Genomic DNA, 22,047 nt, shown 5'->3' on the forward strand with positions numbered 1-22,047 from the left:
TGGCTGATCGGTGCATAATGGAATGTGATGAATAGGTGGGAACCTTATTCTAGATCAGCATGTATTATCAACATTAAATGAATCTGGAAACCTAGGTCCCAATCCCAGACCGTGCCAAATTCAAATTACTCTTAGTTCTAAACACACAAACAGTAGCATACTTGCTGCTAAATAAACAAACAATGGTAACTCCATTTCAACACATAGCCTTAGGCCTACTTTATCATTAGGCTACTATAAGCAGAGAACCAAATCATTAGACAGAATGGTCTCCATCAAGGTGGTTATCATATTGCACAATACAAAACATCTTCTGGACCACAGCTCTCATCTGATTCTCAACACACGAATTAGGACTGGTGCCTGGTAAGGCTTTTAGAGACAGTACAGTAACCAAGATTGCCCTCAAGTTTTCAGGTATGTGGTGATTTTATATATTATATATATTCCCCAATAATCCCTGAATAAAACGTTTGGCTCCTGGTAACTTGTCAATAGAAGTTTGAGCTCTCCTTGTCCAAAAGGGGGCGTTAAAAAGACAGATAGATGTCTGAACAACTGCAGCCTTGCTCTTTAACAAATTCTAAACAGGAAGCGGTTAGTTAGCGGTTAGCATCCCGTTAGCGGTTGAACACTGAAGCAAGAGCAATACATTTGTCCCTGAAATGGCGTTTGTTTTTAATTTTTGGAATAGTTCAGTGTGGAACATCTAGACCTAGGTAAATAAGTATCTAATATACAGTCTTGAATCCCATTAAATTAACTACATAGCTAGCGACGCTAAGCTGGCTAACTAAAGTAAAAGCAAGTGGCCCGCCCTACCTCTGTAGTTAGCTACAAGGTTAGCCAACCATGGCTAGCCAACCGCGGCTGGTGTCATAGGCTAATCATGTTAGCAAATATCTATTATCTATTTTTCTTTGTTAGTTGGCAGGCATGCTGAAAGGTGTACAAAACAGGCTACTTGTTTATGTCCTCTTCGCTAGCCTGTTTGACTAACGTTAGCTGTGGCTAGTTAACTTATACAAACATTTTGTTCGTTGGCTAGGCGTAGATAGCGCTAGTTACGTTAGCTATTCAGAGGGATCCTGTGTAGCTCTGCAGTGGCGTTACTACGCAACGCGACGCCGTGTAGTAAGATAACATTAACCGGAGTTATTTTTAGTAAGCTCCCCTTAATACAAACTCTGCATTAACGTATATATAGGACATGTTATATTGTCACCGTAGCTAGTTAGTTCACTATATAGCTCTCAACCAGTCTCTGACGTGGGATAGCTACATCTTTAATCTGCAGAAACTTCACAACCTAAGTTTATAGTGAAGCCTTTGTGTAGTATACCGTAGTTAACAAATAGCGATATATTGATGCTGTGTCTGTGGGAAGTTAGCCTGCTATGGTAATATTTTAGCTAGCTACAGTAGCTTAGCTTAGTTAACTTAGCTAGCTAGCTAGTTCACTTGACTTGACAATAAGCCCAACTTTATACAAAGTGAAATTGTCCCCGGTATCTCGTTTAGCGAACTAGTTACTTCGCCTCACTGCCATTTCCGGTGTTAATTTGTAATATGTAAAATGTATGTTGTATTTCAAACAATCTGAAGAAGTCTGAACCGGGTCGAATTAACGTCAGTGGTCTTTGTTGCAGGTGCAGCTGCATAGCTGACGACATTCGCCAGTTCGGGGCCATAATCCCATAATTTGTGGGGCTACGAGTTAGAGAATAACGTCATAGGAATAACATCATCCGCCATAGAGAAGTATGTTTACTGTGGTAGTTACCATAACATGAATTTAGAGGATGTGTCTGTTATGTTATTAAAAGACAATGCGGGTGTCAAACGGCTAGTGGTGGTCGGGGGGAAAGCCCACATGGGTTTGAATTATTACTTCTGAATCTAGTACCCATCGAAAACCTCTGTGTCTTTCTCCTTAGAGAATACCCATAAAGGCGGTAGCCATGCATATGTGAGCTGCACCTTGACTGCCAGCCGCCCCAAGGCCCGGCTCAACCACACTTGGTTTGGTGGTCTAGCCCAGTCCGGTTGGTACCCATGGAGCCCAGCAATGACGTGGCGCTGGACATCATTATCACCAACGTGGTGGCTGTGTTCAGGACACGCTGCCATCTTAACCTTCGGACCATTGCTCTGGAGGGGGTCAACGTCATCTATAAACCTGAATATGGGGTGAGGCCTGCTATTTAGGCGGTATGCAATTCTACTGAAGGCATGTACGGTTCTTCCTGCCTTCACTTTACATTATTACATGATGCTGATGTTTGACTGGGCTACAGGCTTTCTGTACGTGACTTGTAGATTTGCGGGCACCTCCATGAATCAGCACTGCAAAGCTGGGGAGGTGCTGCCTGGAGGCTTGAGTGTCTAAACATCAGGGACTTTTCTTACAGCATATTTGGATCTTAGTGTGTGAGTGAAGCTGTGAACACTACAGTGGTTCCCAGAAGTAATTATTGCACCTCCCAAAATTATTGCATAATTATGCTATAACACACCTGAGTAAGCTGTTGTGTGAGCAGTTTCTAGAAGTCATGCAATTTGTTGTCCAGCTGTGTGCAATTAAGGTGTTTCACATGATTTCAGGTTAAATACACCTGCCTCTGGGAGGTCAAAGTGTTTCACATGATTTCAGGTTAAATACACCTGCCTCTGGGAGGTCAAAGTGTTTCACATGATTTCAGGTTAAATACACCTGCCTCTGGGAGGTCAAAGCGTTTCACATGATTTCAGGTTAAATACACCTGCCTCTGGAAGATCCCACTGTTGGTTCTTACAATTCCTAACAAAAACTGCATCATAAAGATGAAGGAACATTCAAAGCAAATCTGGACTTAAGGTTGCTTAAAAGCACCAGCCAGAGGTAGTATATAAGAACATTTCCAAGACATTGAATGTCCCCAGAACACAGTCACGTCCATTATTAAGAAAAGACGAGAATATGGCACAACTGTCAATATGTCTAGAAGAAGCCCCCCTCAAAAAGCGAGTATCTGGCACAGAACGTTACTAATCAGGGAGGCCACCAAGAGGCCTAGGGCAACTCTGAAGGAGTTATGGTCTTCCAGGGCTGAGCTGGATGACACTGCATACTGCAAAAATTGCCTGGGTGCTTCACAAAAGTGTCCTTTATGGCAGAGTGGCAAAAAGAAAACTTGCATCAAGTTGTGGCTAGAGTTTGACAGAATTTTGGGTCCATTTTGTAACAAAATGTGGAAACGTCCAAAGGGGTTGAATACACGTGGGGCTTACACTTGTCTGTCGCTTTCAACTCAGTTGGCCAGAGATGAGTCCTTTTTTGTCTTTCTGAATGTTTAATGTATCTAAGGATACCATCTGGCATGTCCTTTCAACTTTTACTGCCTGTTTATTGTCTGGGTGGGTGTGTGTTTGGTAAATTTAGAAAGTCCTGATGAAGCTCCGTAAGCCCAGGATCACTGCCTCCATCTGGTCTTCAGGGAAAATAATCTGTACTGGAGCTACCAGGTACACACACATCCCACAGAAACACACCACAACACCTGCACATCATGGTACACACACACACATCCCACAGAAACACAACACCTGCACATCATGGTACACACACACACATCCCACAGAAACACAACACCTGCACATCATGGTACACACACACACATCCCACAGAAACACAACACCTGCACATCATGGTACACACACACATCCCACAGAAACACACCACAACACCTGCACATCATGGTACACACACACATCCCACAGAAACACACCACAACACCTGCACATCATGGTACACACACACATGCCACAGAAACACAACACCTGCACATCATGGTACACACACACATCCCACAGAAACACAACACCTGCACATCATGGTACACACACAGCATCAGAACCGCACGCACACAGCAGTCCAGGTACTGAGAAAACACACGGATCTGCATGTTACTAATGAGTTTCTCTGTGTGCGTGTGCTTGTGTGTGGTGTTTTTCCAGTGAGGAGGAGGCGAAGCAGGGAGCTCGGAGATTAGCTCGCACCCTACAGAAGCTGGGCTTCAAGGTAGAATTTGTATATACTGTATTCATACACAGCTAAAAAATTAAGAGACCACTGCACCTTTTTCTTTCCTTTCCAAAAAAGACGAAAAGGAAAGTGTTGAGTCAAGAACAGAAGCGTTCAATTTGCAGTGGTCTCTTAATTTTAACAATTTTACTTCACTGACCTTACCGCCACTGCACGGACATTACCGCCACTGCAATATCCAGCCCCAATCCTATCTTTACCATCCTTAAGGAGTGTTTACACTTGTGAACCTCTCGGTTGTAGGTGAGGTTTGCGGACTTCAAGGTGGTGAATGTTCTGGCAGTGTGCTCCATGCCCTTTGCCATCCGACTCATCGACTTCACCAAGAAAAACCGCCCCATCGCCAGGTAATGACACCCACCGTCACTCAGGCATTCAACAACACCCGCACATACTGTCACCGTGACAACCATTGCAAATACTGAATGTTGCCGAGGCGATCCATTGTCAGCACCTCAGTGTGTGGACCAAGACTGTCCTGGTTCCAGTTCTGTAAGTCATCTTTCTGGATTCTGGCAGTGCAAAGGAGTGAATGCTTAGAAATATAATTCATAGAATTTCTGTCCCCGTTCCAGTCAGTGGTTGCTACACTAGAGGTTCTGGCCAACAGCGTTTCCTATCTGCTGGGTTGTTTTTTTGTTGCAACTTTTATTTTGAAAGGCTACTGACACAAACAGGCGCCCAGTCCTGGAGAGATACATGGCTGTCAAGTGATGTAGCACAGAGCCATATATTGCCTAATGCAGGCTGAAATAACAACTTTAAAACAGTAACTCTGTAAATAATATGAAACAATGTTGATATTCTTTAATAATCATGTCTTAGTCATTACATTTTACAACTACTTAAGGAGTTTTGTGCCCCAGTGCTCCGTATTTAGGAAGTTTCTCACAAACTTGCATGAATTGCTAAGTTTGTTGCTAATGTTAACTAAGTCAGCAATTTAGCCATTCATAATAATTTCATATAAAACAAAAGGAACAGTGCTAAACAGTTCAGCACATACAAAGTTAAAAAATCTTCCTCCAAAGCTAGCTGACTATAGTTAAGGGATTTCACCAATCCAGTGGTCTGTTGTTGCTGTGATGCCTAAAGTAACGATAGACTTCTGTGTTGGTTGATACTGTGCAGAGCGGATTGAAAGTAACATGTTGATACTTTCAATGAAATGTATACATGTTGGTATACAGAATGATTTGCGACAACAGTCGTTCAAATTTAGAGGCATTCTTTCCAAAGCATAATGCTAAATGAAATATGAGGAGTTAGGCTGACCTCTAGTGGCCGGGCCAGGTTACTGAGGAGTTAGGCTGACCTCTAGTGGCCGGGCCAGGTTACTGAGGAGTTAGGCTGACCTCTAGTGGCCGGGCCAGGTTACTGAGGAGTTAGGCTGACCTCTAGTGGCCGGGCCAGGTTACTGAGGAGTTAGGCTGACCTCTAGTGGCCGGGCCAGGTTACTGAGGAGTTAGGCTGACCTCTAGTGGCCGGGCCAGGTTACTGAGGAGTTAGGCTGACCTCTAGTGGCCGGGCCAGGTTACTGAGGAGTTAGGCTGACCTCTAGTGGCCGGGCCAGGTTACTGAGGAGTTAGGCTGACCTCTAGTGGCCGGGCCAGGTTACTGAGGAGTTAGGCTGACCTCTAGTGGCTGGGCCAGGTTACTGAGGAGTTAGGCTGACCTCTAGTGGCTGGGCCAGGTTACTGAGGAGTTAGGCTGACCTCTAGTGGCCGGGCCAGGTTACTGAGGAGTTAGGCTGACCTCTAGTGGCCGGGCCAGGTTACTGAGGAGTTAGGCTGACCTCTAGTGGCTGGGCCAGGGCAACACGTCCTCCAAGTGTTTGTGTATTGACTTAGTGTGTTTATGTAGCTATGAGCCAGAGCTCCATCCTGCTGCCACCTACAGGATCAAAACCCTCAAGGCCACCATCCAGATCTTCTCTACCGGCAGCCTCACTGTCACAGGTACACACACAATACATACATACACACACACACAATATATACATACAGAGACACACACACACACTATATACATACACACATAATATATACATACATACATACATACACACACACACACACACACACAATATACAAGTATTTGATACACTGCCGATATTGCAGGTTTTCCTACTTAGAAAGCATGTAGAAGTCAAATTTTTTATCATAGGTACACTTTGTGTACATTGTATGATTTTTTAATAATTAATTTGCATCTTATTATCTCGGCAAAGGAGAAGTGCTCACTAACACAGATTTAGACAGAGAAAAAGATGTTTTAGTTCAGCTCATGATAAATGGGGGCAAGTGTTGCATTTATAATTTTGTTTAGCGTACGTACATATACACATACGCACGCACACACACACACATACGCACACACACATCTCTGTAGTGCACCCCTAGGAAGGACCTTTTGGGGATTTAAATTTAAAGTTTTATTTTCCAGGAGAATATTGGATAAAAATGTGTACAGTGGATATAAAGTCTACACACCCCTGTTTAAATGCCAGGTTTTTGGGATGTGAAAGAATGAAACAAAGATAAATCATGTCAGAACTTATGCCACCAGGTTATCGTAAGGTTTTTATTTTTCATTTTCTCCCCTTGAAGATTTCAGTTTGTTTTTCAATTGAATTGTTCACATTATAGGTCACATTAAAAGTGGAAAATTTTTTGACATGATTTATCTGTCTCATTCTTTTACCTCACAAAAACCTGGGATTTCTTAACCCAAAATCCACTAAAACTAAACAATATTAAAAAGTCCTCAATTAGTATTGTCCTTGTTTTACTATACAGATGAGAACTTCTGGTCTTTAGTAGTAATGCACACACACACACACACGCGCGCACACACACACACACACACACACACACACCATGTCATTCCAGGCAGACGTGACTTCTCCACAATCTCCACTGACACATTTACATTTCTGTCTCAGGACCCAACGTGCAGACGGTTGCCACGGCCGTAGAGCACATCTACCCTCTGCTGTTCGAGTGTCAGAAGCCGCTCCGCAAATGAGACGTGAACAGAAGAGACGCATCAAGAAGCACCTTATACATTGGATGTGTTGTATTATCCCCAACATTTATCTGCCCGGTAACAGAGTCAGCCTGTGTCGTGATTGGCTGGAATATAACCTGTTTTTTTATTGTTTTGGTTTTACCGGGGGTCACCAGGAAGTCAGTCGGGCATCTTCCGTCCTCCTGTCGTCCAGGGACATAATGTTGTGGTGACAGCTATGCCCTTTGAACTTTGGTATACCCGGAAAGACCTCTACACCATGAACCTTCCGCCGTCAGCCCAAGGCTAGCCGGCCAATCACAGCTGCTCCTGTGACTGATGACACTAGGGGAGGCGGGATTCTCCAAGCAGACCGGGATTCCTTGATTTTTAATGTTATTATTTTAGTTGTGATGCAACAAGTGGCGTCCCAAAAGGCACCCTATCCCAGTATAAAGCACGAGTGGTTCCTGGTAGAGGGAGGTGCCCTAAGTAGGGAGGGAGGTGCCCTTTGGGATGCATTTTTAGTGTTTTAATGCATGATCAGACAGACTGTGATGTCACCATGTCGCGGACCACACAGTGGGGGTTTAAACGGCTTAAGGAAGCTCTGTGGACATTTACTGTCCTTTGACCAGTAGTTGTGGAGGTGTTCACAAGCCAAAACGGGTCCCTGCTTTTCCTTTTTCTACGTCATTGAATTTTACGACAAACAGATTTCTTAGCATCTCTCATTTGCCCTGTAGTTGTAAATATGGTGCCCATAATTAGAGGGCTCTTTTCAGAAATCTGTCCATAGATCAGCGTGTTTCTGTCTGCAACAGGACTTTGTGTCAGCTGTCCTGAACAGCTGCTGAGGAGAGGCTCACATTACTACTCGTTACTGCATTGAACGCATTAGTTTTATTTAAAATGGTGCAACTAAGACTTCCTCATAACATTTGTTGTTTGTATTTTACGACGTGCCCATTTTATATTTTGATATTATGTATCCAGGTTGGTAAAATATCACTGATGTTTGGTGTACGTAAGTTCATTGTCTTGTAAGAAATGGATCGGTATCAAACATTAAATATTGAGTATTATACATTATGTCCATGGGGTTTCCTCCCCTCTCCAGTCTCTTTTAACAGAACATACATTACTAGAAGAATCTTATGTTCCATTGGACCATGTTGTCATGGAGATTCCTTGCCCCTTTTAGTCTCTGAATTCAAATGCCAGAAAGTCCAAGTTCTTCTCACATCCTGCTTGGATGACGAAGCTGTCGAGTTTCATTCTGTTTGTTATTGTTTGTCAAAAAGTTTTGCTAAAAAAGGACGGATGGGTGAAACCGGAGAATCTAGTTAGGATGATGTTGGCATTCATGTCTTTGCCCATCAGCCAAGAAAACTTAACGTGATGATACGCAGGCTTCAGAGCTTTACATTTAATGTTGTAAAATGATGCATCATCAATACTAATTAATATACCCTGTTCTGTAATACTGATCCCTGTCTTCAAGTCACCCTAAACCACAGATCTGGGATCAGACGACAGTCAACTAGTTCTTCTGTCATTTGAGACCCAGCCTATGGCTTTGTCCTTTCTTGCGCAACATTTGTTAGCAAAAAATGGCAGAATTAAAACTAGTTTTATTTGCAAAGTGTTTTCCATTTCTACTTAATGGATTTGGTAAAAAAAATAAAAAAGAATACTATTTGCTGTGCTCTTTGTTTAAATGAAAACACCCTCATTGTCAGTAACACAGCAGGTTCTAGTTTTCTGATCTATGAAAAGTAACACATGTTGGCATGGGAACTAAGTGTCATGCAGCTGTCCTGTTTGTGTTGTATGTTTGAACTTTTGTATTTTGTAAAATAAAAATGTAATGAGAGCTTGAGCTGGTGTGTGTGTTTCTGACTTAATTTCCTAATTTACCATATAATCAGGAAAAGTTGTCTAATGTGAAAATGCAAATTTGTAAGGGTTAGGTTTAAGGCAAAAGTTAAAATTGGGGTAAGAATTAAGGCTAGGCACTATAGAGTCAGGGTTATGTGTTTTTTGCTTAAAGTTTAAGGTGAGGTTAGAGTTAAGGTTAGAGTTAAGGTAGTGTTTAGGGTTAAGATGAAAAACAAAACAATGGAGTCTATTTAGACAGCTAGTTTAGATGTGTGAGAGAGAGAGCCAAAACTATGTGGAGATGGGGCCCACAAGATTTTCACTTGGCGGGGGGGGGGTTTAAGCATAACCAGTAAGAGTTATGGCTAGGTCTTAGGGCTGTGTTGAGTTTAGGCATAAAAGCTAGGCTGTTATGGTAAGAGTTGGACTTCTGGATAAGGAATTATGCTTATGGAATCGTTTCTCTGGTCTTCACAGTGATAGGAAAAGAAATGTCTGTGTGATCCAGGTTTATGTTGTGAAGTCCCCATAGAGATCTAGAAACCTGAGACATTGGTTTCGTGAAGGCTTTTTGGCAGGTCCCCACTTGGAAAATTAGATTTTCCAGTCTGGGGTATCAATTTAGGCATGATGTCAGTATTGGGGTTACTATGTATAGCTTGGGTATTACTAGTTAGGTTAAGGCTGTTAGGTTATTTAAGTTAGGGTTAGGCAATTGGTCTAGGTTAAGTTTAGGAGAGAAAAACGTCTGTGTAGTGACATGGACTTGGTCAGTGTTTCTTATGTAGCAGACAGATCACTAGCCCCAGCTAGGCCCAATCCACTTCCCCCAGAGCCCAGCACAACCCCCCAAACCCGGGCCTGAGGAACAAGGTATCCCACCTTGTAGTAAATGTTGAAAACTCTAGAGGTTTTCTTGCGCACTGTTCAAACAATCTGGTAAATATTGCAGGGTTAAAGGTAGTATCGGCTTGATCTTGTCCAAAAGCAGGAATCTTTCTATTCCCTCAGGGTCTTTCCCTTCGCTCTGAAAAACTGAAATACTTCTGGCGAGGGACGGCATGGATGTTGGTGTCCCGTAACCTCCATTCAGCTGCACGATGTGAAACTGCTCCTAACAGGCCTGATTTGGAAGCCTTTCAAACCATGACTTCCTGAAAGCATTGATATATGTAAATGAAACTGATGTCACACGTGCTGTTACCAACAGTATCGCTTCCTGCCTGACAGTTCGCCACACCCCACCCCAGGCTCAAACTTCGGTCCAGACTCCCCTTCTTGACAATGTTCCAAACGTTTGAGCAATACAAAAGTTACTAATTGTTTAAGCACTTAGGCACAAGGGGGTGTGGTATATGGCCAATATAACACGGCGAAGGGCTGTTCTTAATCACAATCTGGGTGAAAAGATAAATCCCTGTATTCATGTCATACACATGCTTTTCATTTTGCTACATAATTTAGCAGCATATTATGAGGATAATCTATCCGGGCTGGCAAAAATGTGCTATGGCTGTAGATATTCATGTCACCATTGCTCCTTGTCCACATACTTGCCTCTGGTAAAAACCTTTACATGAATGTTCATCCAGCGAAATGCTTGCCTGAATAGGCACTAACAGAGTTCTCCATGTAAACCAGAGGTGTCAAACCAGTTTCACGGAGGGCCATGTTGGTTTTCGCTCTCACCTTGTACTTTATTTATTAGGTCACTAATTGGTTAGTTTCTACCCTCACCTGTTTTTTTTTAGGTCTGAACTGGGAACCAATTCACAGAAAAAACCAGTTCCACGGAGAACACCCAGCCCTCCGTGGAACTGGTTTGACACCCCTGGTGTGAAGAGTCATGGCTAGAAGGGATCCAGCTCATGTAAAAGTGACACTCTCACTCTGTACTCAAACCTTTCACCCGAGAGTTAAGTTGCGTAACTACTGTTGTACTACGTTATAATATCTAGCTGTTATCATCAGAGTGTTGAAGTGTAAAAAACGACTGTGTTTATTACGATGGTTGAATGATAATATAATGTGACAGTTAACTTTAATACCATTTGGATTTGAAATGTTGCTGATGTTGCTGTGATTGACCAGAGCATGGTGTTGTTTAACAAACCAAAAATTTGTGATGGCTGGAGGACTGGGTCGGAGCACCTCAACAACTGAAGCCCTTGTGGGGTGTTCCCGGTCTGCAGCGGTCACTACCCATCAAAATCAATGGAAGAAGGTGTCCTGATCTGATGAATCACATTTCCTTTTACATCACGTGGATGGCCCGGGTTCGTGTGCATCGCTTACCTGGAGAACACATGGCACCAAGATGCACCATGGGAAGGAGGCAAGCTGGCAGAGGCAGTGTGATGCTTTGGGCAATATTCTGCTGGGAAACCTTGGGTCCTGCCATTCATGTGGATGTAACTTTGACTTTGAGCATTGTTGCAGATCATGTGCACCCTTTCATGGCAACAGAATTCCCTGAAGGCACTGGCCTCTTTCAGCAGGATAATGCGCCCTGCAACAAAGCAGAAATGGTTCACGACTGGTTTGAGTAACACAACGAGTTCAAGGTGTTGACTTGGCTCCAAATTCCCGAGATCTCAATCTAGTCGAGCATCTGTGGTATGTGCTGGACAAACAACGTTTTATGATATAATTTTTCAGGAAATTACGATGTTATCGTCTAGGCAACATGGCTAAAATCAAACAATTGGCGTTATTCTGTCGAAACTGATTTATTTTGATCGGTGAACATCCACAACTGTCGCTGCAGCTTGACGCCAACTGGAGAGCCGCGACCAGAATAAAACACGCCCACAAACATGAATGCTCGATAAAAGCAAGGGCGTTTATATGAACGGTGGACAAAAGACTCCTGTGGTTTCGTTAGTCTGGGAGGGGCCTCTAGCGGAGATTGACATCGACTGGAGAAAGTCTACTTAAATTAAAATAGTTGAAACTATAGACAATCCTCAGTACTTCATATTCGTTAGTGTCACATCTACAAGAGATTTCCAATTATTATTATTGCACAGCGTCCATCGACATTTGCCATCGTGAAGTGGCATAGGGTACAGCACCCAGCCACGGTCCGCTAGGACGGTGTCATGACATCCTCGTGAGGGGTTGTTCCACCGAACTCCAAGGATAGACCTGCAGGTTTCTATTGGTGGTTTGAAAATGTAGGCGGGGTTCTCAGAGCTCCGCTGACCAAAAACAGGGAACGTGCACTAACTCGAGAACCAGCCGAGTTGCTCAAGTTAATACTTGTTTATTTAGCGTTGCATTTAATGGTTAGATATACTAATGGACTGGTGTATAATATATTAGCCTCCAGCGCTCGGCTCCGGTAAGTGTCGACCTTCTACCCCAAATCTAAAAACTGAACTTAACTCCACGATATATCTCAATAGAGGATATTCATTAAACATATCACATTATTAAAGATGTATCATTATCCTGAAATCAGATGTCCAGTCCAAGATTGTAGCAACGCTGTGGTCTTATGTTTCTGGACGTTAAGTCTGTAGCAACTACTCGGTCCATCAGGAACATATTGTCAACGGCGTTGTGATAAAGTTGTGACATTTACAAACTGGTCGGTGCAGTTTAATAATGCTTCCAGCTAGTTTATTTTTAATGACAATAGTGTCTTGCTTGAACAGAGATATAACGCAAAGTAGAAGACCAAACTAACTTCCTGATTTTAAATTGGGGTCGACTCCTCGTGTCTCAGCTGATTGCAGTGTAAACAACATGAAGAACCTTCGGTGTGGAAAAGTGTGGTATTTTAGTTCTGCTCCTGAGACCGGTTCTTACTGTTATAAAACAAGAATGACCTTACGGTTTGGCTTATAAGCCTAAACATTCAAAATTAGTTAAAAACAGATGTTTACATAAGATTCTGATTTGAATAGCTTTACAGCCTACAAAGGTAACATACAGTCCATGTGGATAGCCAGGCAGTTAACATCTAGTCTACATGGTTCATTTATAGTTCATAGGGGTTAAGTATTTCAGGTGGCGATGTTACTCTTCTTTAGTCTGTAACAGTTCTAACACATAATTGTAGATGCATAACATTTAGATTATATTTCTGGCACATGATTGACAGCATGTAGGTTATAGTTCTGGTACAACATGACCTCTTCATCTGTCTGATGATGATGATGAAAAGGTGTTATTAATCAACCCTCTTCCTGTCAGTAGGAGGTGATGAATTCCACTGCTACCATGTCCCCCCCTACTGCCATTGTTGCCATGGAGACCCAGAGCATGACATCTGACCTTTCAGCCAAATCCTTCCAACATGCTACTATGGGAAATTACACCCCCCTGAAAGCAGCCCCAACTAACGCCACAGGTGTGTTTATGCCCAGTTTACCCTTCCCTACATTTTGTTTCAGACGGCTTTAGTCCAGGAATCTTGGAAAGTAAATTTAACATGAACAAAAGAACCAGAACAACCTGTAAACCTGGTGCCAGGCTAACCTTAAACAGACTGCCCAGTTCAGATTTGTATTCTATTCAATCACATCGGGTCTGTTTAGGTCAGATGTTCTTCAGAACTGATTGGTCAAAAGACCTGTTAATGCATAAGATATGAACATTGTCAGTATGGTCTCCTTGCTAAACTACTACAGAGCACCATGTTTACCCACAACCCGCCCTTCAACTTGACTTTCTTTGTAATCTGTTTGCTCCAAACTTTTCTCTTTATCTCTGCCACTTTCTTTCACCCTCTCTTTCACTCCCTCTCTTTCTCGCCCCGTCCACAGGTTGTACTTGGCTGGTGGCCTTGACGGCGGTCGCAGCGTCTCTCAGTGGTCTGATGTTGGGTTACGAGTTGGGCCTTACCTCCAGCGTGCTGCTCCAACTCAGGGGCGTTCTCTCTCTGTCCTGCTGGGAACAGGAGGTCCTGGTGGGGTCTCTGCTGCTGGGCTGTCTGGTGGGCTGCCTGGCCGGAGGCTGGGGCCTGGACCGCTACGGCCGCCGCTGGGCCATGTTGCTGTCTGGGGGCCTGGTGTCTGGGGGCACGGCCCTGGTGCTGCTGCCCGCCTCACTCACCACCCTGTCACTCGGTCGCGCCGTGGTCGGCATGGGTGCCGCCTTGTCAGGGACCGCGGCGTGCCTCTACATTGCGGAGATCGCGCCACGGGAACGCCGGGGCTTGTTAGTGACCCTGTACGAGCTGATGGTGGTCGTAGGCGTGCTGCTGGGGTTCGGCTGCAGCTACGCTTTCTCCGCTTTCCCAGACGGGTGGAGGTACACCTTCGGGCTCGTCCTTCTGCCCGCCATCCTACAAGCTGCTGCCCTCCTGCTCCTCCCACCCAGCCCACGCTTCCTGGTTGCCAAGGGTGACTCCGAGCGGGCCAGAGCAGTGCTGGCCCTCCTGAGAGGCATGGCCGGCGGCGAGGCCGTGGAGGAGGAGCTACGAGACATCCAGGCTGGACTGAAGGAGGAGGCGGAGCACGGGTTCTGGGAGCTGTTTAGTGACAAGGCCAACCTGCGCTGGAGGTTGCTAACGGGCGTGGCCTTGGTGTTCCTCCAGCAGGCGACCGGTCAGCCCAATGTCCTGTCCTATGCCTCTCCACTGCTCCGCAGCATGGGCTTCCACAGCGATGCCGCGGCAACTCTGGCCTCCACAGGCTTCGGTGTGGTGAAGGTGGCCGGGACCGTTCCTGCTGTCCTGCTGGTCGACAGGTTTGGGCCCAAGCGCTTCTTGTGCATCGGAGCGGTCGCCATGGCGATGTCGCTGGTGACCCTGGGGGCAGTCACCTTTCAGAGCCACACCCACCTTACCAGCCTATGCCAGAGCCCCGTTGATCTAAACCACACCCACCAAGGGCGGGACCTGAACCCGAACTCAACACACTCAGGATTGGACAATGGCTCTTTCAAAATAACCACACACTTCGTGGACCAACGGAATGCCAGTGACTTAAACACTACTACCTCAAGATTGGACTCTGATTATTTCAAATTAACCACTCCCTTTTCCAGTGAAAACCAATGGAATGCCAGTGACTCTGTGGAAGCTATGACGACTAACAGAGAGAATGCAGGAAGGGCGTCACGGGTTAGGAGTCAGGATTACGTGAATGTTCCTCCGGCGCTTAAGTGGATCTCCCTGGTCAGCCTCCTGGTTTATGTTGCTGCTTTCTCCTTCAGCCTTGGACCAAGTACGAAGACACACACACCCACACACACACACACACACCGAAAGAAGCACAACAGAAAAACACCAAGTCAGTTATTCTACCAGATTCTCATCATCCTGAAACTAGATGTATGGATGAATACCAGACAGTTTCCATTTCGGAATGTACAGACACATACAGACACAGTGACACAGACCAAACTGGTCCCAAAGGACCAACTGAATACAAAATGTAGACGTTATACAGCCATTCACGTCAAACATCACAGTTTCCTACATTTTCCTACAATGCAATAAGTATTAGTCTCCATGAAAACATATAGGACACATAATCCACAATTCTCAACTGACACTAGTAGAGTCTGTCACCTTGGAGGCAGATGAGAGTACACTCTGTCACCTTGGAGGGAGATGAGAGTACACTCTGTCACCTTGGAGGGAGATGAGAGTACACTCTGTCACCTTGGAGGGAGATGAGAGTACACTCTGTCACCTTGGAGGGAGATGAGAGTACACTCTGTCACCTTGGAGGGAGATGAGAGTACACTCTGTCACCTTGGAGGGAGATGAGAGTACACTCTGTCACCGTGGAGGGAGATGAGAGTACACTCTGTCACCGTGGAGGGAGATGAGAGTACACTCTGTCACCTTGGAGGGAGATGAGAGTACACTCTGTCACCTTGGAGGGAGATGAGAGTACACTCTGTCACCTTGGAGGGAGATGAGAGTACACTCTGTCACCTTGGACTTTCAGAGAATGGGTACTTCCCTCATAAAAGGTCCAGAAGCATCAGGCTGTGTATTCATTCTAAAGACAATGTTCACAGCTACTTAATTTCTGAATGTATAATGCTTAATTCTAAGTGTGCTTGTGTGTGTGCTCGTGTGCGTGCTTGTGTGTGTGCGCGTGTGCGCTCGCTCGTTCCAGTGGTGTATGTGGTGTTGAGTGAGATCTTCCCAACAGGGGTCCGGGGGAAGGCGGTGTCTGTGGTGTCTGCTGTTAACTGGGCCACCAACCTGCTGATTTCCATGACCTTCCTCTCCATCACAGGTACATGGAATATACCGTCTGTCTGTGTGTGTGTGTGTGCCCCCAGAGTACTCTGTAGAATGAATTCCAGGTAGGTCAGGACACGCCCGGTTATGACTCAACCATTTGGTTAATGGAAATGTCTAGGGACATTAATTATCCTGACCTCTTTTTACACCACATTTTGTGATATCCAATTCATGCTCCAACTGTCCTCTGAGCTGGTCTCAGAGGACAGTTGGAGTAGAGAGGTGTCCTTCAGGAACACAGTCCATGGTGTTCTGGTTCTTTTCATATTGCTCCACCAGGAGAATTGGACTGGAAACCTTATGCTGTATTCTCCACTTCAATTGAGCGCACAGGTGCTCAAGCCGCTACGAGACACTAAATCAAGTGTCCTTGTATGTAATTGGAAATGTACAAAGACATGTCAAAGGTTGAAACTGAGAAATGTTATTGTTTTTGGAAAAATAAATGCCCAATATGAATTTGATACTAGCGCCATTTGAAAAAGGTTGGGACAGGGGTATGTTTACCACTGTGTTGCATCACCTCTTCTTTTAACGACACTCTGTAAGCATTTGGTAATTGAGGAGACCAGTTGCTTTAGTTTTGAAAGTGAAATGTTTTTCCATTCTTGCTTGCTATAGGATTTTAGATGCTCAACAGTTTGGGGTCACCTGTGTCATAATGCGCCAAATGTTTTCAGGGGGTGACCGGTCTGGACTGCAGGCAGGCAGTCCAGACTTTTACTGTGGAGCCATGCTGTTGTAGTACACGCAGAATGTGGTTTGACATTGTCTTGCTGAAATAAGCAAAGCCTTCCCTGAAAAAGACAATCTGGATGGCAGCATATGTTGCTCCAAAACTAGTATATATTGTTCAGCATTAATGGTACCTTCACAGATGTGAAAGTCACCCATGCCATGTGCATTAATGCACCCCCATACCATCACAGGGCCTTTGAACTGTGTGCTGATAAGAAGCTGGATGGTCCCTCTCCTCTTTAGCCTGGAGGACGCGGCGTCCATGATTCCCCAAAATAATTTAACATTTTGATCTGTCAGACCACAGGACAGTTTTCCACTTCACCTCTGTCCATCTTAAATGAGCTTGGACCCAGAGGAGGCAGCAGTTCTGGATCTTGTTTATATCTGGTTTCTTCTTTGCATGGTGGAGTTTTAGTTTGCATTAGTGGATGCAGTGATGTACTGTGTTCACAGACAGTGGTTTTTGGAAGTGTTCCTGATCCCAGGCAGATATTTCCACTAAAGTATCACGTCTGTTTTAACGCAGTATCGCCTGAGGGCCCGAAGATCATGCCCATCTAATATTGGTTTTTGCCTTGTCCCTTGCATACAGAGATTTTACCATAGATGAGATCCCCAAACTCAGTTTTACGTTGAGAAATGTAAATTGTTGTACTATTTACCAACACAGTGGTGAACCCCTCCCCATCCTCTCTGGGATGCTCTTTTAATACCCAATCATGTTACTGACCTGTTGCCAATTAACCTAATTAGTTGTGAGACATTCCACCACTTTTTTTTTTAGCATTACACATATTTTCTAGTGTTTTGTTGTCTCTATCCCTGGTTTTTAAAAACATGTTGCTGGCATCAAATTCAAAGTGGGCACATATTTTAAGAAACAATAACATTTCTCAGTTTCAACATTTGATATGTTGTCTTTGTACTATTTTCTATTGAATATAGAGTTTAAATGATATGCACATCATTGCATTCTGTTTTTCTTTCATTTGACACAGCGTCACAACATTTTCAGAAACAGGATGGTATTTGTATTAGGAATTATATGTTTCTTTGACCAATTTTATCTAAATTATGGTTAGATTTTTCATATTGAGTGTAGGTGAAGCAAATAAACCACAAACAATTTTTCACAGATTTTTGCAAATTTTTTCCAAGGGGTTCTATTATTCTAGATGGCACTGCATGTTCCCATACAGATCTTTTATTTATTTTTTTCTTTGAAATCACAGGTATTGCACATTTACCATGGCCAATAAACACTGGCATGTCAGGTCACAGAATATGGGAAATGTTTGGGCTCTGCTAAGCAGCAAAGCTCAACAATCGGTAAAATCAAAAGTGCGTAACTTGCCCTTCACCGTAATCAGTTTCACTCTCACCTTCTCTCAGAGAGCTGTAGACAAGCAAACCCAGAATATCGAAAGTGAAACTACCCTTTCATGTTGTATTGATCGTCTCAGCCAATATATTAGAGATATTCCGGAAGACTAACCAATGTATTAATTCTATTGGTAACAATATATCCCACCTGGGCAACATTTAGGTGTTTTTCATTAAAGCACAATGCCTTTTGTATGCAGTGCCTATTGCCTTTTGAACCCTGTCCAGTTAAAATCTGTGACTATGACAGTTACGTACCTGCAGACAGTTTAACTGGTCCATTAAACCAAAAAGAAGACAAGGAGGTGGAGCATTCTGTAACCATTTTGGTAAAGATATCCTCCTCCTTGTCTCCTTCTCAAAACCCATTGCAGGAGAATGTGAGTGGGGAGGGACCTCTGTCTCTCTCATCCTTTAGGTTTTGAGAAGAGAACAAGGTGAGACGATGTGAGAAGTATGAGACTGACCACCGCTAGAGAAGACGACTATTTCAATGTTTACTTTTGTCCCTCTGCAGAGAGAATTGGTGTTCCCAACATCATGTTCCTGTACGCCACCATGAGCTTTGTGCTGCTGGTCTTTCTCATCTTCTTCATCCCAGAGACACAGGGATGCACACTGGAACAGATCTCTAAAGAACTAGCCAAGAAGTAAGAGAACAAACGTACACACACTGAGAGACAGTAAATGTACCCCTTCTGTCCAACTAGACTGACAGAAGGGGTCTTAAACCCTGGAATTAGTTGGACTGACAGGGTTTTATAGTTAGTTTTAATTTAGACCCCTTTTGTCTGACTACTTTCAGAGTATTAGACTCCTTCTGTTTAAAAAGATCTGGAGTATTAGTCAGAGCTATTCTCTCTCTCTCTCTCTAGAAAGCAGCTGAAGGTGCGGTTCTGGCATCGAGTTCGACCCCAGGAAACTCTGTTCACCATCCATGGGACCCCAGACCGCTCAACCCTGACCCCTGGTCCTCTCTCTGGCCTTAACTAGCTGTTCACATCAGAGGGACTCTGCGGGGAGTGGGAGGGAGGTGAAAAGAGAGGGGAGGTATTGGGGAGGTTAAGCCATCTGGGCTTATTGCCACTCCAGTTCTGGAGGTGTTAAACAATAGAATTTTTTATGAATTTAACAGAAACCCCCATGGGTGTATTTGCCCCAGCTTTCCCAGCATGCATTCTGTTTGAGGTACAAGAGGACCGTTGAAAAATGCCTGCGTACACTGAGCCCATGAATCGGTACAACCAGCCTCTAAGTAGCTTCCTGTCCAGTGGTGTTGTTACAGAACTGTGTCCCAAATTTCACCGTATTCCCCATGTAGTGTACTACTTCTGAGCAACCCTACAGAGCTCTGCAGAGGGAATAGGGTGCCAGACGGCTAAAGTAGTGCACTACAAAAGGAATGGGGTTTACTGGACCATGATTGTGCACAAGACGAAGAGTGGCTGGGGTTTCTCTTGGACTTTGGGATGGGGATGTTTTTAAACACAAGTTGCCAAACTATAAAGACAGGAGATAGAAATGTCTGTTGACATTTTCTAATAATAAAACTAGAAAATCTGGTAATAATAAATACTATGTTGTTTGTGGGGTTGATTCAAAGAAAAAAAATCGGGTCAACAGTATATTGAATGAAGTTTAATTTAGCATATTTCTACTTCGGTTTCTACTCCAGGTCCAGGGCTGTGTTGCCAGAGATTGTAGCTTTGTAGACTTCTTCAGTGTGTTTGTGATATTTCACACAAGAGTGCAGTGTTGCAGTACTCCAGTCAGGTCTGAGACCACACATTGAGTCTCTCAGATAATGTTACTCTATCTTGACAGTAAGAACTAATTTTTATTTACCAAGACCAATGGAGTAAAGCTATGACTCTGATTTCAGGCTCGGTCCTGACTGATGGACCATGGTACCGCTGTCAAACGAGCTCGCACGCACATAATGTTGTGAATGGTTGGCAGTTTGGTGCCACCTTCTGTAAGAAGACCTACATGGAACAATGTTTTTAAGGGATGAACAGCAGCCCATGTTCATCGTGGTGGCTTTGTTATTACTACTGAAACCAGTTGAGGCATAAGCTTTACATAGAAACGAGGAACCCAGCCTGAGGCATTAGAAACCAGTCTGAGTCAATGACTTCACACAGCCACCCGGTCCTGCATGTTTCGTTCTGTTTGGAAGCCATTAAAACAAAGTGGCAATTTTACAGATTAAACAGAACTTTACAATATACAAGGAAAACATCACATTTAGACACAACATAAACAGCACAAACGACATTAAAAACAAGTTTGTGTGTGTGCGTTGCAATGTGGTTTAGTCCAGTTGTTTAGTTTTTAGAGACAGTTGATCTGTAGTTCTTAGACAATGTTTTGAAAGTTTAGTTTAATTCAAGACTAATTGTAGGTTTGAAATGTTATAATTGTGTCCCATATAAACTGAGATACTTCTCCACTCAGTTTATCTTGAGCCTGCAGCAAATTCATTTGTCAGCTATTAAAGCCAGTATGAGGGGGCTTTCCAGTTTTGGGCAGTGGAAATTATTTTACTTTCTTCCAAACCTGTGGACATGTATTCTCTTTTAGGCTTCAGTTAAAGATGTGATTTACATTTAAGACATATAGCGATCATCTAATGTTACTTGCGAGCCACCCCCACAACCCCCCCACAACCCAGTAACGGTAAGTACATCTGACTCCGTAAAGTACTGAGAAGCACAGTCACCGCTGGATGGATATGGATGGTCACAGCTCTGAATGCTGATTGGCTGCGATTCAATCCAAACAGCGCTTGTGTTGCGTTCGTGAACCAAAACGTATGTTTATTATGTTAGATTTTTGTGATGTGTTCTTACGAGCTTCAACGTTTATCTGCGCTACGAACGTAAATGTGTTTGCGCTTTGACTTCAAATTGCTCCGGATTAGAGCGTCGGCTGAGAAAATGTCTTCCAGATGATCTCCCCCTGGTGGAGAATGTTAAATGTCTTGTTTGCAGTTACTGCTAGTTACTGGTTCTGTAAAGCCTGTTTGGAAAATCCATCTAACAGAAATGGCAGGCACTGAACAAGTTGTCTGCGGCCTTCTTACTATAAAACGATTTACATTCTTCACATTTCCACCTTTAAAGCCACATCCACTAACACATTAGTGATTGAGTTAACTAAAATCTCTCGGGCTGCAGCTCTGAGAAACAGTACGGGACCATTTGAGTAGGAGAGGGGGGTTCGGTCTCATACGATATCTGTAACTGCCTCGTGTGATGTGTGATGTGGGATTCGGTCTCATAAGATATCTGCTTCGTGTGATGTTTCTGTTCATTGTTGTTCTGCCATGTTCCTGTTCCTCATACACACGAAGTCCGATGGGTTTCATGAAAACGACCCTGTCCCGGCAGTTGGCTAGCTATAAAATAGTTGACAGGTTCTGGACATCTCAGGCTCAAATGCCGAACGCAAATACGGAAACCATTAACGCAATTAACAGACGTGTTCTCTGTTAATACATAAAATGGACGGACACGCTGATATGTATGTCGGAAATTCGATAAAACAGCGTTTCATGTCGTGATCTCCACAAAACAAGGGATTTTTTTTTTACTAACTCTTCTGGACTTCCATGTGACCTACAAATCCTGTATAGGACTATTTAGCTGAAACGCTAACTTTATTACATCGTTATTAGATATAGCATTTTCACAAATTAAAGGTTTGCATCCATTTTATATGCGCATTAAATTCC

At 43.8% G+C, this 22,047-nt stretch overlaps 2 protein-coding genes across 6 annotated transcripts; both read left to right on the forward strand.

Moving 5' to 3' along the window:
* Positions 1-393: 393 nt before the first annotated feature.
* Positions 394-8,975, forward strand: tbpl1 (TBP-like 1). 4 transcript variants are annotated; one of them, XM_010883089.3, is made up of 8 exons: positions 394-417; positions 1,650-1,761; positions 1,938-2,190; positions 3,422-3,504; positions 3,997-4,060; positions 4,328-4,431; positions 5,948-6,042; positions 7,029-8,975. In XM_010883089.3, the coding sequence occupies exons 3-8, from the start codon at positions 2,056-2,058 to the stop codon at positions 7,109-7,111; spliced, it is 564 nt and encodes a 187-aa protein (XP_010881391.1). In that variant the 5' UTR covers positions 394-417; positions 1,650-1,761; positions 1,938-2,055; the 3' UTR covers positions 7,112-8,975. The 4 variants fall into 4 exon arrangements, with proteins under 4 accessions (XP_010881391.1, XP_010881388.1, XP_010881389.1 ...); XM_010883086.4 differs by lacking the exon at positions 394-417 and adding an exon at positions 572-719; XM_010883087.5 differs by lacking the exon at positions 394-417 and adding an exon at positions 986-1,164.
* Positions 8,976-11,901: 2,926 nt separating this feature from the next.
* On the forward strand, positions 11,902-19,884 carry slc2a12 (solute carrier family 2 member 12). Of its 2 annotated transcripts, none has more exons than XM_010883084.4 (6): positions 11,902-12,317; positions 13,175-13,331; positions 13,747-15,150; positions 16,057-16,179; positions 18,829-18,961; positions 19,187-19,884. In XM_010883084.4, the coding sequence occupies exons 2-6, from the start codon at positions 13,184-13,186 to the stop codon at positions 19,302-19,304; spliced, it is 1,926 nt and encodes a 641-aa protein (XP_010881386.1). In that variant the 5' UTR covers positions 11,902-12,317; positions 13,175-13,183; the 3' UTR covers positions 19,305-19,884. The 2 variants fall into 2 exon arrangements, with proteins under 2 accessions (XP_010881386.1, XP_010881387.1); XM_010883085.4 differs by having other exon boundaries at positions 13,178-13,331.
* Positions 19,885-22,047: the final 2,163 nt, after the last annotated feature.

Source organism: Esox lucius, chromosome 18, assembly GCF_011004845.1.
Source record: "Esox lucius isolate fEsoLuc1 chromosome 18, fEsoLuc1.pri, whole genome shotgun sequence".
Lineage (NCBI taxonomy): Eukaryota > Metazoa > Chordata > Actinopteri > Esociformes > Esocidae > Esox > Esox lucius.